The 12,917-nt window shown below is 51.8% G+C and overlaps 1 protein-coding gene across 1 annotated transcript in view; it reads left to right on the forward strand.

The window, feature by feature from the left end:
- CACNA2D4 (calcium voltage-gated channel auxiliary subunit alpha2delta 4) overlaps positions 1 to 12,917 on the forward strand; it is a 131,325-nt gene that overhangs the window by 36,057 nt on the left and 82,351 nt on the right. Inside the window, exons 7-16 of the mRNA XM_030804400.1 lie at positions 1,295 to 1,355; positions 1,977 to 2,127; positions 2,311 to 2,385; positions 3,264 to 3,353; positions 3,459 to 3,572; positions 4,016 to 4,094; positions 5,350 to 5,483; positions 8,467 to 8,544; positions 9,315 to 9,395; positions 9,963 to 10,037. Of these exons, the coding sequence (XP_030660260.1) occupies positions 1,295 to 1,355; positions 1,977 to 2,127; positions 2,311 to 2,385; positions 3,264 to 3,353; positions 3,459 to 3,572; positions 4,016 to 4,094; positions 5,350 to 5,483; positions 8,467 to 8,544; positions 9,315 to 9,395; positions 9,963 to 10,037 (938 nt within the window). The remainder of the gene's footprint in view (positions 1 to 1,294; positions 1,356 to 1,976; positions 2,128 to 2,310; positions 2,386 to 3,263; positions 3,354 to 3,458; positions 3,573 to 4,015; positions 4,095 to 5,349; positions 5,484 to 8,466; positions 8,545 to 9,314; positions 9,396 to 9,962; positions 10,038 to 12,917) is intronic.

Raw genomic sequence — 12,917 nt, forward strand, 5'->3', positions numbered from 1 at the left:
CCAGTGGGTCTGAGTTGGGAATCCACAAGAAAATTTGCTTCTGTTTCCACTTGGACTTGAGGGTACCCTCATCCAGGACTTCCAAAGTCCTCTTCGAAGGTTTTGGTTAAGAGCCAGTAATCTCAGACTCAGCTTCTCCTCCTCATTGCTGTTCTAAGGATCAAATTCCCCATGACCATGTTGCTATAAGAATGCAGCCTCAGGAAAGCCCCACCTCCCATGACTGCCTGCAAGACTAGGTCAGACCAGTGGTACTCAAGCTCCCATCACACCACACTCCCATGGCTCTGCTTCCCACCTTCAAGGCTTTGGGTGGTAGCTGACCCCACACATACGCCTCACCCCTGGGGCTCTGTTCTCATTTGTTTGGTTTTGAGAGCATGGTCTCTGAAAACCTCTCCTACCTTTGAGAGGCCAGCAATGCCTCAAAGGGTGTATGTCATCTGAAGTCTAACCACTGTGGAGTAGGAAGGGCCCTTGGAGCTTCTAGACATTCATAATACTGCTACAATCATTTTTTCTATTCCCAATCACAACATATTGCAATTCCACTTGTTATTTTTACTCTTCTTATTTTAAACCCACTATTCCCAATCATAGTCTTTTCAAATCGAGATTCTATTGTGGATCTTGTCAGTGTTTTCTGTGCATCTATACAAACTTTTTTATTAGGTGAATAGGATAAAAATCTACACCAGCATTCTGCTACTGGGTCAACCCAAGATCTTTCATATCCATTCATTTGTCCTTTCATTCAGGTAACAGACATTTATTAAGCATATACTCTGCTGGGTTCTAGGAATCCCTGACCTCAAAGAGCCTACAGTCATAGAGCCAAATCATTTCTCCCATCCCAGCCAATAGGCAGGATCCTGAGTGCTAATGAGCTTAACACCTAGAGGCAAGTGGGTTAGAAGTCAGAGCACTTGCCTCTTTCAACATTTTGTCCACATTTTGCTGGATGGTAATGGATGTTAAAAGTCACACTTCTCCAAAGCTTCTGCCTCCACTATTTGATATGAGGTTTTGCCTTACAAATGAGTCCCAGGCACCACCTATGTGGACCTGCCTGTGAAATTACCCCCAGCTCTGCATCTGGGCAGTTTGGCTGGTAGATGTCTCCTTGCCAGCTTGTCTCAGTCTACAGGGCATGTCCCAGTGGTCCCCACCCTGTTCCCTAGCTCCAAAGCTGTTCTGCCCTGGGGATCATGGCCATCCTGGGGGTCCACACCCAGCCAGGGGATCTGGGGTGGCCTCACCAAGCTAGTAAAAGAACGGGTCTTTATTCTCCCAGGTATAAAATGGACACCTGATGAGAATGGAGTCATTACTTTTGACTGCCGAAACCGCGGCTGGTAAGAGCTCATAGGGGAAAGGTCTGCGGCCTGGGTATTTATCTCATAGCTTTTGGGTTTTGCCTTGTCCTCCTCCACTCCCACCCCCTCTCCCACCACCACTCAAGGGCCTTGGGTGTGTAGAACCCTAACCCGACACAAGAGCAGGAAAAGGGCCAGCGTTCCTCCCTTCCCTCTACAACTGCCTTGCTCCAGGACTGATCATATTTGTCTTTCCCAACCTAAACCTCCTTCCAGGACACTGAGCTGTCTCCACATCAACCTTTTGTTAAGCTCTCCTCTCCTTCAACACCCCTTTTTTGGCAAGTTTGTAACAGAATCTGAAACCCAGCTCTCTCCCTTTCTGCTGCCAGCCCCTCAGGGACCCTGGTTGGTCTAAATCAAAAGGAACAAGGGTTACCTCCACCTGGCCTGTTAGATGGGCACATCCCCAATCACTGCCACCCCAGATGGCTTCCGCACCGTGTCGAGTGGTTATGAAACATGTAAAACCTGGCATAGATGGGTTGCCCTGAACTTTGGGTGGGCTCGAGCCAGCGTCTGAAGAGAAATAACTGCAGACCCCTTGGTCAGGTATTGGTTCTGGCTTTGGTTTTCCCATCTTTCCCTTTCGTCCTTCAGGTACATTCAAGCTGCTACTTCTCCCAAGGACATAGTGATTTTGGTGGACGTGAGCGGCAGTATGAAGGGGCTGAGGATGACTATTGCCAAGCACACCATCACCACCATCTTGGACACCCTGGGGGAGAATGACTTTGTTAATATCATTGCGGTAAATGTGCCTTCCTGTTCTAGAATAGCTCTCACTTGCTCTAGAAATCATACACAGATACCAAGGTGACCCACAACCCCTGACCACCCAGTGACCTGCGTGAGTGTCTTTGCTGGGCCTGGACTTTGCAACCTGATGCTGTTTATTCTCTTCCCACCTCCCCTCAACTCACTGCAACTGCAGTACAATGACTACGTCCATTACATCGAGCCTTGTTTTAAAGGGATCCTTGTCCAGGCGGACCGAGACAATCGAGAGGTGAGTGTCCACTGTGGCCTGAGACTTCCAAGCCCCTGCTCTTGTCTGGATGGTGGGCAGTTGTTTCTGTGGCCCCTTTTGCTTATTCCCATAGTACCTGGAATGAAAGCAGAGCACGTTACCCATGCAAACAATCCAGGGAACCACCTTGTAAACACACTGTTGCTTATCAGAGCAAACAGTGAGCAGATAGAGACCTCATACCAAAGGGAACCTTCCTTATTCAGGACTGGTTTTTCACCCTGGGGATTATATAGGACTCAATTTCCCCTTTTGCCTCCCACCTGGGCCTTTCCATTATGTCAGTTTTCATGAGAAGCTTCCCTGAAAGGAGGATAAATTTAAACTTCATTGAGCGTCGTCCTTTTCTCTGGTAAAAGACCAAGGAGGAGAGGACATGGCAATAATTTTTTAAAGAGAGCTTTTGCACATCATAGATTCCTCCCTCTGTGACGGAGGAGTTGGGGTTTGAGTTCCTCTTGAAGCCAGGCCTCTGCCCTGGACACCTCCACACTTTCTGCTGTGAAGTGCGCACCCCTGGGCGGTGGGCTGTGGGCTGTTTTCTGGGAGCCGAGGTTACCCTGCCTCCATCCCAGGACTGTCCTCCCCCTGTACTCAGCTTCACACTTGGCATTTCCCACCAATAGTGGCCATGGGTGTGTACCAAGTCATTCACCCTCTCTCAGTTTATCTTGGGGACATTTGAGAAACACCTATTATAGAGGACCAGTCCATGAACTTAGCTGCATCATGGAGACACAGGCCCTGCAATCATGTCCTTCTGGATGTCCGTAAACAGCCTCCTAAGTTAACACCAAACATGAAGCTCCACTGGCCCACTCAACCCCGATGCTTCTCTAATATCTCACCCATGACAGCATTTCAAACTGCTGGTGGAGGAGTTGATGGTCAAAGGTGTGGGAGTCGTGGACCAAGCCCTGAGAGAAGCCTTCCAGATCCTGAAGCAGGTGCCCACTGTAATGAGGCCTGGGAGGGGAGGACTGGGAGGAAGGCGGCAGGCGGAGGGGGGCAGGCTTGGCCTGTGGTCATGGGCACTTCTCTTCCCTACACAGTTCCAAGAGGCCAAGCAAGGAAGCCTCTGCAACCAGGCCATCATGCTCATCAGCGACGGCGCCGTGGAGGACTACGAGCCGGTGTTTGAGAAGTATAACTGGCCAGACTGTAAGGTGACCCTCCCACGGGTGTCCAGGGAGAAAAAAGCTTCTGCTGCCATGGATGGGATCACCAGCAGGGCCCCTAAAAGGATGGCCCCCATTCAAATCTGCTTTCCTATTAGAGCCATTCTTACTTTCAGATACGTTTTAATTGGGTGTTCCAAAATTATGGCAACCCGAGACACAGAGGCCTGATGTAGGAGGTTTGGGGTGAGGGACCAGAATATGGTTTGGGGACATCAGAACTGCCAGGCTGTAAATCTCAGCCTTGCACCTACCCGCAGTCCCCATGGCCCTGGGCAAGTTGCGTTGCTGCCTGGGCCTCAGCAGGTGAAATTGGAGAACCCAAAGACTGAGAAGCACTGGGCCCAACATCCAAGACTCACACAAACAATGTTAACATGACTTATGGCCAGGAATTTTGCTGCTGAGTGCATCTGTGTCTTGTGGGTTAGGTCCGAGTTTTCACTTACCTCATTGGGAGAGAAGTGTCTTTTGCTGACCGCATGAAGTGGATTGCATGCAACAACAAAGGTGAGTGCCGGGCCGGCAGGTGCCTTCCCACCTGCACCTGAGCGCGGGAGACAGGGTTACCCAGCCCTGGAGGTGCTGAGCACAGGCTTCCCCATGGGCCCCTAAGAGGAGCAGCGCTACGTCAAGAACAGCAGCTTCAGTCCCTCCTTTGTATTTGGAAAAAGCAAGGTGAGACAATGTCAGCTCTGTCTCCATCCTGCCCCCATTCTTTCTTTTGGCAAATTAAGCCATGGACTCTGGTTCTGCTCCCAGACAAAAAGCAGAGGGTCACTGTTTTCCCTGGAATAATGTTTTGTGTGTGAATGGTCCTCATCTATCTCTGACCAGACCCCATTGATTCAACAAAAATTCACTGAGCATCCACTATGCACCTGGCACCATTTCCAGGCACCGGGGGACCAAGAGGGATCAGGATGGACTCAGGGTCAGTCTGCCTCTTGGTATTGTCCAGCAGGGAGACATACGAGTAAACCACCACCCACGATACAGCCTGAAATGTGCTTTGATGGTGGAGAGACACAGACTGTTCAGGGTGCTGGGGGCCGTGGGGGAGGCACTCTCCAAGTCAGTGGGGCAACTGGAAGGGTGTTCCAGAGAGAGGGAACAGCGTGCTGAAAGGGTCTGAGAGCTGCTGGGAGCAGAGAGGTGGTGCTGCATCTCACTGGCGAGGGGGATGGACACGGTGGGAGGTGGGGGCCAGGAGAGCGGAGAGGCCATTCACAGCCTTCTGTGCCATCTGCGCTTTGGAGTGTCACCATGGCTCCAGGGAATAGGCTGTAACACCCGCCCCACAACCTGAGCAAGGACAAGGACCAGAGGAAGGAGGAGCGGAGAGGCAGAAATCTCTGCCTCTGATTGGGTTCCCTGAAGAGGCCTAAGAGTGACCGAAGAAAGCTTACAGGGCACTCTTATGAGGTGCTCCTGTGAGGAAGTGGGGAGGGCGGGGCTGGGAGAGGGAGAGGCTGACCCCCAACACCATTGCATCAGGCCCTGCTGCTCCTTTGCGGAGCTCTGGGTGGGACAGCCCCTCAGAGATCTTCCAGGGTGAGGAAGGGTGAGCCTTGGCCTCCCACTGGCCTGCGGCTGCCCCTGGGTAAAGGACACAACTGTGGGGAAGTAGCTCCCTGCTCCCTGGGCCAGTTTCCAGAGAGGAGTCGGCTATGAGCCATCTGCAGCTGGGGAGGGGGCAGGCCCTGGCGAGGGGTTCCCAGGGAAGCCCTGCCTTCCACACCCACGTGGCCCTTCCCCACCGCAGGCTACTACACGCAGATCTCAACGCTGGCGGACACCCAGGAGAACGTGATGGAATACCTGCACGTGCTCAGCCGCCCCATGGTCATCAACCACGACCACGACATCATCTGGACAGAGGCCTACATGGACAGCAAGGTGAGGCTGGCCGCAGCTCCCAGCTCGAGAAGCCCACCTCAGAGTTAGGGACCCCAGGGAGCAAGAAGTGACTTCCTGGGTCAGGAAAGAGGTGGGCCTAGCACCTCCTTAGGGAACGTTAAGAAGGGGTGAATGAAGCCGCTTTTCCATGCTTTTCCTTCTCTTTTCGTGACAGCCCTCGGCCCACTAATGGGACCACTGCCCATATGCTGCCTTAGACCCCCAGCAGACCTGCCTGGGGTGCTCTCCACGGACAGGGTCCCTGCTCCGAAGTTGTTCCTCCCTCCTCCCCCACAGTCCTCGCCTCCCTCATCATCCCTCCCTCCCACCCACCCGGGGGAGAAAGGGGTCAGACCAAGAATCCACCATCCCACAGCTGGAACACATGTTCTCCCTTCCTGGGTCCCTGCATTTTCAAAGGACTGCAGGCAGCAATGACTTGCACAAAAGAATGAATATCAAAGGGAGAGCTTCAGATGGGACCTTTTTGGGGAAGGGAGACCTTTCTGCCATTTCTCAAATCCCCATCACATAGGCAGCCACCTGCTTCAGTGATGATGTATCAGGCTGGGCTCCAGAGAGACCCGAAAAGAGTGGCTTAAATAAGATAGAAGTGAATGTCCCCCTTGGGTAAACAAAGCCCAGAGCTGACAACGAGCTCTGTGGTCTGGTCATCAGGGACCCAGGCTCCTCCCTGCCGCCCCCTTTGCCGTCCCAGGGATGTGGCCCTCATGCTCGTGCTCAGGAGACTGGTGGAACGTGAGTCAACTGAAACCACACTTAAGCATCAGGCTGTGGAAGGGGAAGGGGGATACTTCACCCCTGTGAAGGAAACTTGCAGGGACTCTGGCCAGAACCCAGAATTCACCTCTCACTGGGCAGAACTCAGTCCCTGTGCTAACAAAGGAGGCTGGGAATGCAACTGTGCAGTGGTCAGCTTTCTTCTGAGTTGCTCTATGTCCAAAAGCAGTGGCATGCTTACCTCCACCTGTTAATAGTAGACACAAGCTATCTGGCCAAATTTGGGATGAAAAGCTCATTAATCTACTTTAAAAGGGCTCCCACAACAAGGCCATGCTCAGCAGATGTCATCTGACCATCACCGACTCCTGCTGAGAAGGGAGGAGCTGGCTGCCTTTGGGCAGGGCTCTCCCTCCCTTGTCCAAGTGTTCATAGGGCCCTGTGTGTCCAGGTTTGATGAGAGGGAGGTGGGTTGGGAGAAGGAGGACAGGAGGAGGGGATCTTCTTTGAGCTGTCTTCCCATGAACCCTGGCGCCTGCACTTCCTCTCCATCACCCGTGCATTCATCTGCCTGCCAGTAGCCAGCCTGGCAGGAGGGGCCAGGGCTCCGGTGCTCTGTGTGGGCCTTCCTCACCCGGGAGTGTTGTGGTCACGCCACGGGAGCTGGAAAGCGAAGGCTTTCGGAGCCGTGAAATCTGATGAGAGAAGCCGGGCATAGGCCATACCTGCTGAAGGTGGCCTGAAGTGTTGGGTGTGAGTTTGGCAGAAGGTGGGCAGAAGCAACCCCAGCTTCCCTGTGTGCTGTAACTGATGTCAGACGGTGCTAGGATGTCCTTAGCATTCTATGCACAGCCTGACCTTCTGGTGCTCTCTTACCTCCATGCACACAGACGAGGCCACAGTTCACAGTTTGAGCTTCACTTTTACACCTGTCCCTCAGTGAGAACCGCCCCCTGCAACCAGTCCCTGCATCTCCTCTGTCTTCCTCCTTCCCTCTGCTGTCCCTGATTTAGGAGTCCCTGAAGTTAAAGGTCACCTGCAGAGCTCCCGGAGCCACTTCGGAACCCTCTGAGTAGAGGATGTCACTCCCCTGAGCCCAGGGCAGGTGTCCGCCCTTGCAAGGGTGTCCAGAAACATGAGTGCAGGGACAGCTGTGACTGGACCCCACCCAGACTGAGACATGTCCTAGGGAGAGCAGGCCACAGAGGCCTCCAAGAGCCTGGGAGCTGCTTCCTGGGAGCCAGGGACGAGCTGGCTTCATGCATTCCTGACTCAGGAAGGAGACTGGAAAGCCCTCATGTGGCCCATAGAGATGTGTCCAAGCTCAGAAAACAGATGTCATCGTGGTTCACTCTCAGAAAGCCTTACCTCTAACTCTAAAATGAAAACTCAGATGAGGCGAGAGAAAGAGACGTGGTGGCCAAAATGTGCTTCCTTCTCCAAGAAAGTCAACTGTGGGCTTCCATGACTCAGCAGTCTCCTTTAGTTGATCTCATCCAACGTCAGACTTATGATACCTCTCTTCCCACATGCTTGTCAGAAGCCTACTTTTGTTATAAAGTGGGGCACACATGCAGAGCCCCTTTCAAGCAGCCGGAGGAGCTGGCACAGCGAGCCCAGCCAGTCAGGGCGGACAGCCGTCTAGAGGTGGCAAGGGTTCTGGCTCTGGTGTTGTGAGTGGAGACCGTGTGGGTCTGACCTGTGTGCTAGGAATGGCCCCGAAGCCCACTACAGCTGCACCACGGCCTGCCTTTGCGCTGCGGTTCCTCGGGGTGTGCTTGTGTTTCTGGGTAGCTCTGGGTCAATGGCCTCCCTCTCACCTGTAGCAACCTTAAGTCCATATCAGAGGTTTCTGGAAAGCTCGTGCTGTGCAAAGCCTCTCTGTTTCTAGGCAGGCGCAAATGGGCCTGTTTGCTGGGTTTGCGCTTAACACTAGGCCTGGGCCTCGCTGAGACGAGAGAGCTTAGTGAATGTGCTTGGGGCTGGGTCATGCGGCTCAGGACCCTGCTTAGTGACATCAGCCTGGTCCTCCCCTCCAGTCCACCTCTGGCCCACAGCATTCCTGCCAACTCTCCTTTTGCAGAGAAGGGAACCCTCATTTGGGATTTCCTCCTTCCTGTGGGAAGGTGACGCTGGATAATTGACATAGTGACTGTGGGTTCTCCACACTGGGTGCTCTGAGTGCAGCAAACCGGTGGCCCTAGGCCGCACCTTCTGACCCCTGTTGTCCCCTCCCTGACAGCTCCTCAGCTCACAGGCTCAGAGCCCGACGCTGCTCACCACTGTGGCCATGCCAGTCTTCAGCAAGAAGAATGAAACGGTGAGTGGCTGCTCCTGGAGAGGTTGTAGCAGGGATTAGAACCTGGGGCCGCAGTGGCATCTTTAGACCAGTGATTCTTGACTTGGCTGTGCCTCTGAGCCACCTTGGGAGGGTTTGAATGCAGATTTCCAAGCCTGTCCCAGAGTAGCTACCCCAGACTCTCCTGGTTGGAGGTAGGCTGGTGGGCTGTGCTTTTCCACGGCTTCCCCAGTGACGCTGCTGGCTGGCTGGGAGTAGTTTCGCTGCTCTGCAGTTGGGACCCCTGCCTTGGGGATATAAGGCTGGAGGGTTGCCCGTCAGCCTTCCTGCAAAGCCATGTTTAATCTGCCAGGTTGTGCAGACTCTAACTTGTCTGTAAAGGCCTCTGGTGAGGGGATTTCTTGAGCCTTCCATCCTCCATCAGGTCAGGAAATGTTTCATTACAGGCTCCGTATGCTTCAGAGCCCCTGTGAGTTATGGTCCCTAAGATCCCGATAACTTCAGCCTCTGCCGTGAAGATTAATATTTCATTTAACTTTGGATTCCATTTAAATATTACAACTTAAATATTAATACTGGGTATTAATCTTCCTAGCAGCTGATTTTGCTCCTGGGACCTCGTCTGATAAGAGTCTAGATTTTTATTCCCAGCCTAGAATCTAATTGCAGAGGAAGAACCACTTAAAGCCTAAGTGGCTTCCTCTTCCAGGCTCTGGACAGGCCTAGGGTCCAGTCTAACCTTGTACACAGGGAAGCTGTGTCTCCCCCACCCCTTGTGTCTTTCCTTCCAGCGATCCCATGGCATTCTCCTGGGGGTGGTAGGCTCAGATGTGGCCCTGAGAGAGCTGATGAAGCTGGCGCCCCGGTACAAGGTGAGCCTGGGTCTGTTCCCTGTGGGGATCACAGTTTCTCCAGGAGCAAACTCCCTCCCCCGTGATGCGAGCCTCTCTCCAGGCAAGCCAAGCCCAGAACTGGGATGGGGCCCCTCCATCACCGCCCAAGAAGTGCAGGTGCTGAGCATGGGAGCAGCAACTGGTGCTCCTGGGTCCCTTTCCCACCATGAACTATGACTTGCTCTGTGGCCTTCAGTAAGTCCTTTCGCTGTCCAGTGTCTCAGTGTCTCAGTCTGCTCCTCCATGCCACACAGTCCTGCTGTGAGGGTGAGTGAGATTACATCATCAAAGCACCCAGAACATGTGGTGGTAAAGAAGTCAGGTAATAATGTGTATGATGATGGTTGCTATAAACAGCCCGGTTTGGAAAGGAATCCTCAATCCATGGATGGGAGCATGACACTGGCTCAGTTATGTTCCTATTGAAAAGACTCACTCCTGTGAGCTGCCATCTTTGACCGTCCTGTGGCCCCCAAACCCCTGCCCAACTCCAGATGCCCAGCACAAACAGCAGGCCTAATGCGACTCCACCCTGGACTCTGGCAGCTTGGAGTACATGGATACGCCTTTCTGAACACCAACAACGGCTACATCCTCTCCCATCCCGACCTCCGGCCCCTGGTAGGTACAGATCTTCTTTGCCTTGGGATCCTCACTGTATGGGATTTGGGGGTAATTCACAAAAACGATTAAAACAACAAACACACGTTGGGCTCCATTTAGGAACCCAGTGGGTAATATGAGAAAAAAAAACGTATTCGAGTCATGGTCCCTGTTTTCAAGTTGTTTAGATTCTATCAGAAGAGACAAGGCAAAAACATGTGAAATGACTGATGAGTGGGCCAGAGAGCACGTAATGAAGTGTGCAGTTTTGAGGCTAAAGGGCCCGCAGGGCCATTATTCACATCTGCTTGGAGTCTCTCGGAACTCTGGGGGCCTACGAAGTTGGGTGAACAAGGAGCTAACCATGGAAATGGCAGGGGAGCCCTCTCCTGAGCAGCACAGCTTAGGATGCATTCCTGAGTGCTCCTGGCTCTCCCAGCCCTCTCTACTCTGACGCAGAGGCTGGGGTATTTTCACATGAGTTCAACTGAGCATCTGATGGCTGAGGAAGAAAGTTGCATTGTCTTATCTGAAAGCTCTGCCTCCAGGAGCTAGTCATGCACTTGGGCACTATGCAGCAATAATGACCACAGCTCTCAGTGTGATTGTTGGGACAGAGGGACCTAAAGTCCTAGGAGAATTGTAGCCCTTTGCCCTCTACCAGTCTTGTGGTGAATAACAGATGGCAACAGAGGACAGACAGCAGAGCACCTTCTGGAGAACTTAGGGCCTCATCTGCCCAGGTGTCATTTGGAGAGGTCAGTCTAAGCCACACTCCATTCATTCCACTTGGTTCAAATAGATACTGAATATCTGCAAGGCAATGATTAACTATTTAAGGCAAACTCTAGGGGTTCTGAATAGAGAGAGATCAGGGCACACTGGAAGCCACTCTGTTCACACTGTCTTCCAAATCAGGCTCTGCTGGGCAAGCATCTGAACCCATAACGTGTCACTCCCTTGTACCAAGGGGTTCTGCGGGGGACAGCCCCAGTGCCAGCAAAATGACTCACTAGTGAAATAATATGCTGATTCTGGAGCTGACTTGTGGAATTGAGGGGTATGATCATAAACTGCCTGTCCCATCTGTGTGCTCTACATGAATACAAGGCTTCAACCAGTTGATTCACAGTGTGGACCTCCTCGTGCCTGACCTCATGATGCAGCGAAGAATGCTATAAACAGAGGCTTGTGCTCTAATTAGGAAAACTAGACTTACACAAAGGAAACAATTAGGGAATCATACCACCCAGGACACTATTACACAACAAAAGATATAGTAAAGCCAATGTAATGAGTTATCTGAGGAAAGCACTATCAGGAAAACAATAGTTATGTTTGAAAAAGAAAAGATAATGAGGATATGCCCAGTAATAAACTAAAAGAGCCATGCCATTGGACTGAAATCTTTCTGTGTCAGTGCCCCATGTAGGAGTACTTCATGGAGTAGAGTTGCGGTTTTAAAATGAGGAGCTACCGATGATCTTCAGGCTTTGTCAGGATTTAGGAAATGGCAATGGAATGTTGGGCCCCACCCAAAGGAAACAAATCCCATGTAAAAGATGGCAGGACAGGGCTGTTTGATGAGTATGGTCATTAATAAGACCAAGAAGCATGATCCAGGCATGGGAAAGGAGGGAAAGAGGGGAAAGGGGACCCTACAGATCCCCTGAACAGGCAAGAAATCAGCACGACACTTCCCCGAAAAAAGTGAACAAACAAAAAACTGGCGGAAGCAAGATACACAGTAATAGGGGACCGGAGCTGTCCAGGCATCTGCTGGGGGCCTCATTTGGCTCAAAGCAGCCATGCTAATTAATCCTTAATTTACCTCAATGACAAACTATCCTCTTTCCTTTTCTGATTGGGGTTAATAAACTAAACCCGGGAAGTGCTGCAGACCTAATCATAGATAACTTGATGACATCTGTCTTGGCTTCAGAGAGAGAGAAGTCAGGGCCAGAAAATAATAACACTCAGCATGTTGATTAATGGCTGTATGTCAAGTTGAAGGGAGGTCTTTATTAAGCACTGATCTGTCCTTGTCTCCATCCCATTCAAATATTTTATCCCTAAGATGAAAATGCAGAAGGCAGATGCCATAAAGTCTGGAAGGTATGGCTAACACATTAAACGAGAAAATTAGTATTCAGAAAGCAGCCTTCTAAAACAATGGGCTGCAACTAGCAAGATGAACTGTATTAGGGATGCCTGGAGAGCTCTGTGAAATACCCAATGCCCAAGTATACGATCGTGAAGAGGGACCTGACAGTGTATCCCATGAGGAAGACCAAGGGGACTGAACTGTCTGAAATCTCCGCCTGAACTGCCAGGTCAGTGTGGCTGGCCAGGAAGACAGCAGAACCGCAGGCAGCAGTCAGGGCCCCCTGATGCCTTAGTCCACAGATCACAGCCCACACCACACTGGTCGGACCCCGTTTAGAAGGTTGGCTTTTGTCCTGGGAACTCCATTTTGAGAGTGACATTGAAGACAAAGTACAGCATATTCAGAGGGAGCCGAGGCACCTGCACACCGGGCAAACTCAGTTGGAGCAGTGAAGTCTTAGGCGTGACAAGTATCTTTGGGAATCCCAGGGGCTGTCAGGTGGAACACGTTCTATGCAGCTCCAGGGGAAAGAAGGAAGATCAGTGGTGGAAGTAACAGGGAGATGGATTTCAGCTTTGTGTGAGGAGGAACTTTCTAACCATCAGGGCTGTCCAAAGCTCCAACAAGCTGACCCACGAGACAGGGAGCTCCCTGCCATGGGGAAGATTCACTCAGAGGCCATGAGACCATCTGTCATAGATGTCAGTAAGGGGAGCTCTGTATCAGGTGGAAGTTTGCCCAGATAACCTTAAGTAATTACTGAATTGATTGATGTCTAAGGAATCCCTTGC

Source organism: Nomascus leucogenys, chromosome 23 (assembly GCF_006542625.1).
Source record: "Nomascus leucogenys isolate Asia chromosome 23, Asia_NLE_v1, whole genome shotgun sequence".
Classification (NCBI taxonomy): Eukaryota; Metazoa; Chordata; class Mammalia; order Primates; family Hylobatidae; genus Nomascus; species Nomascus leucogenys.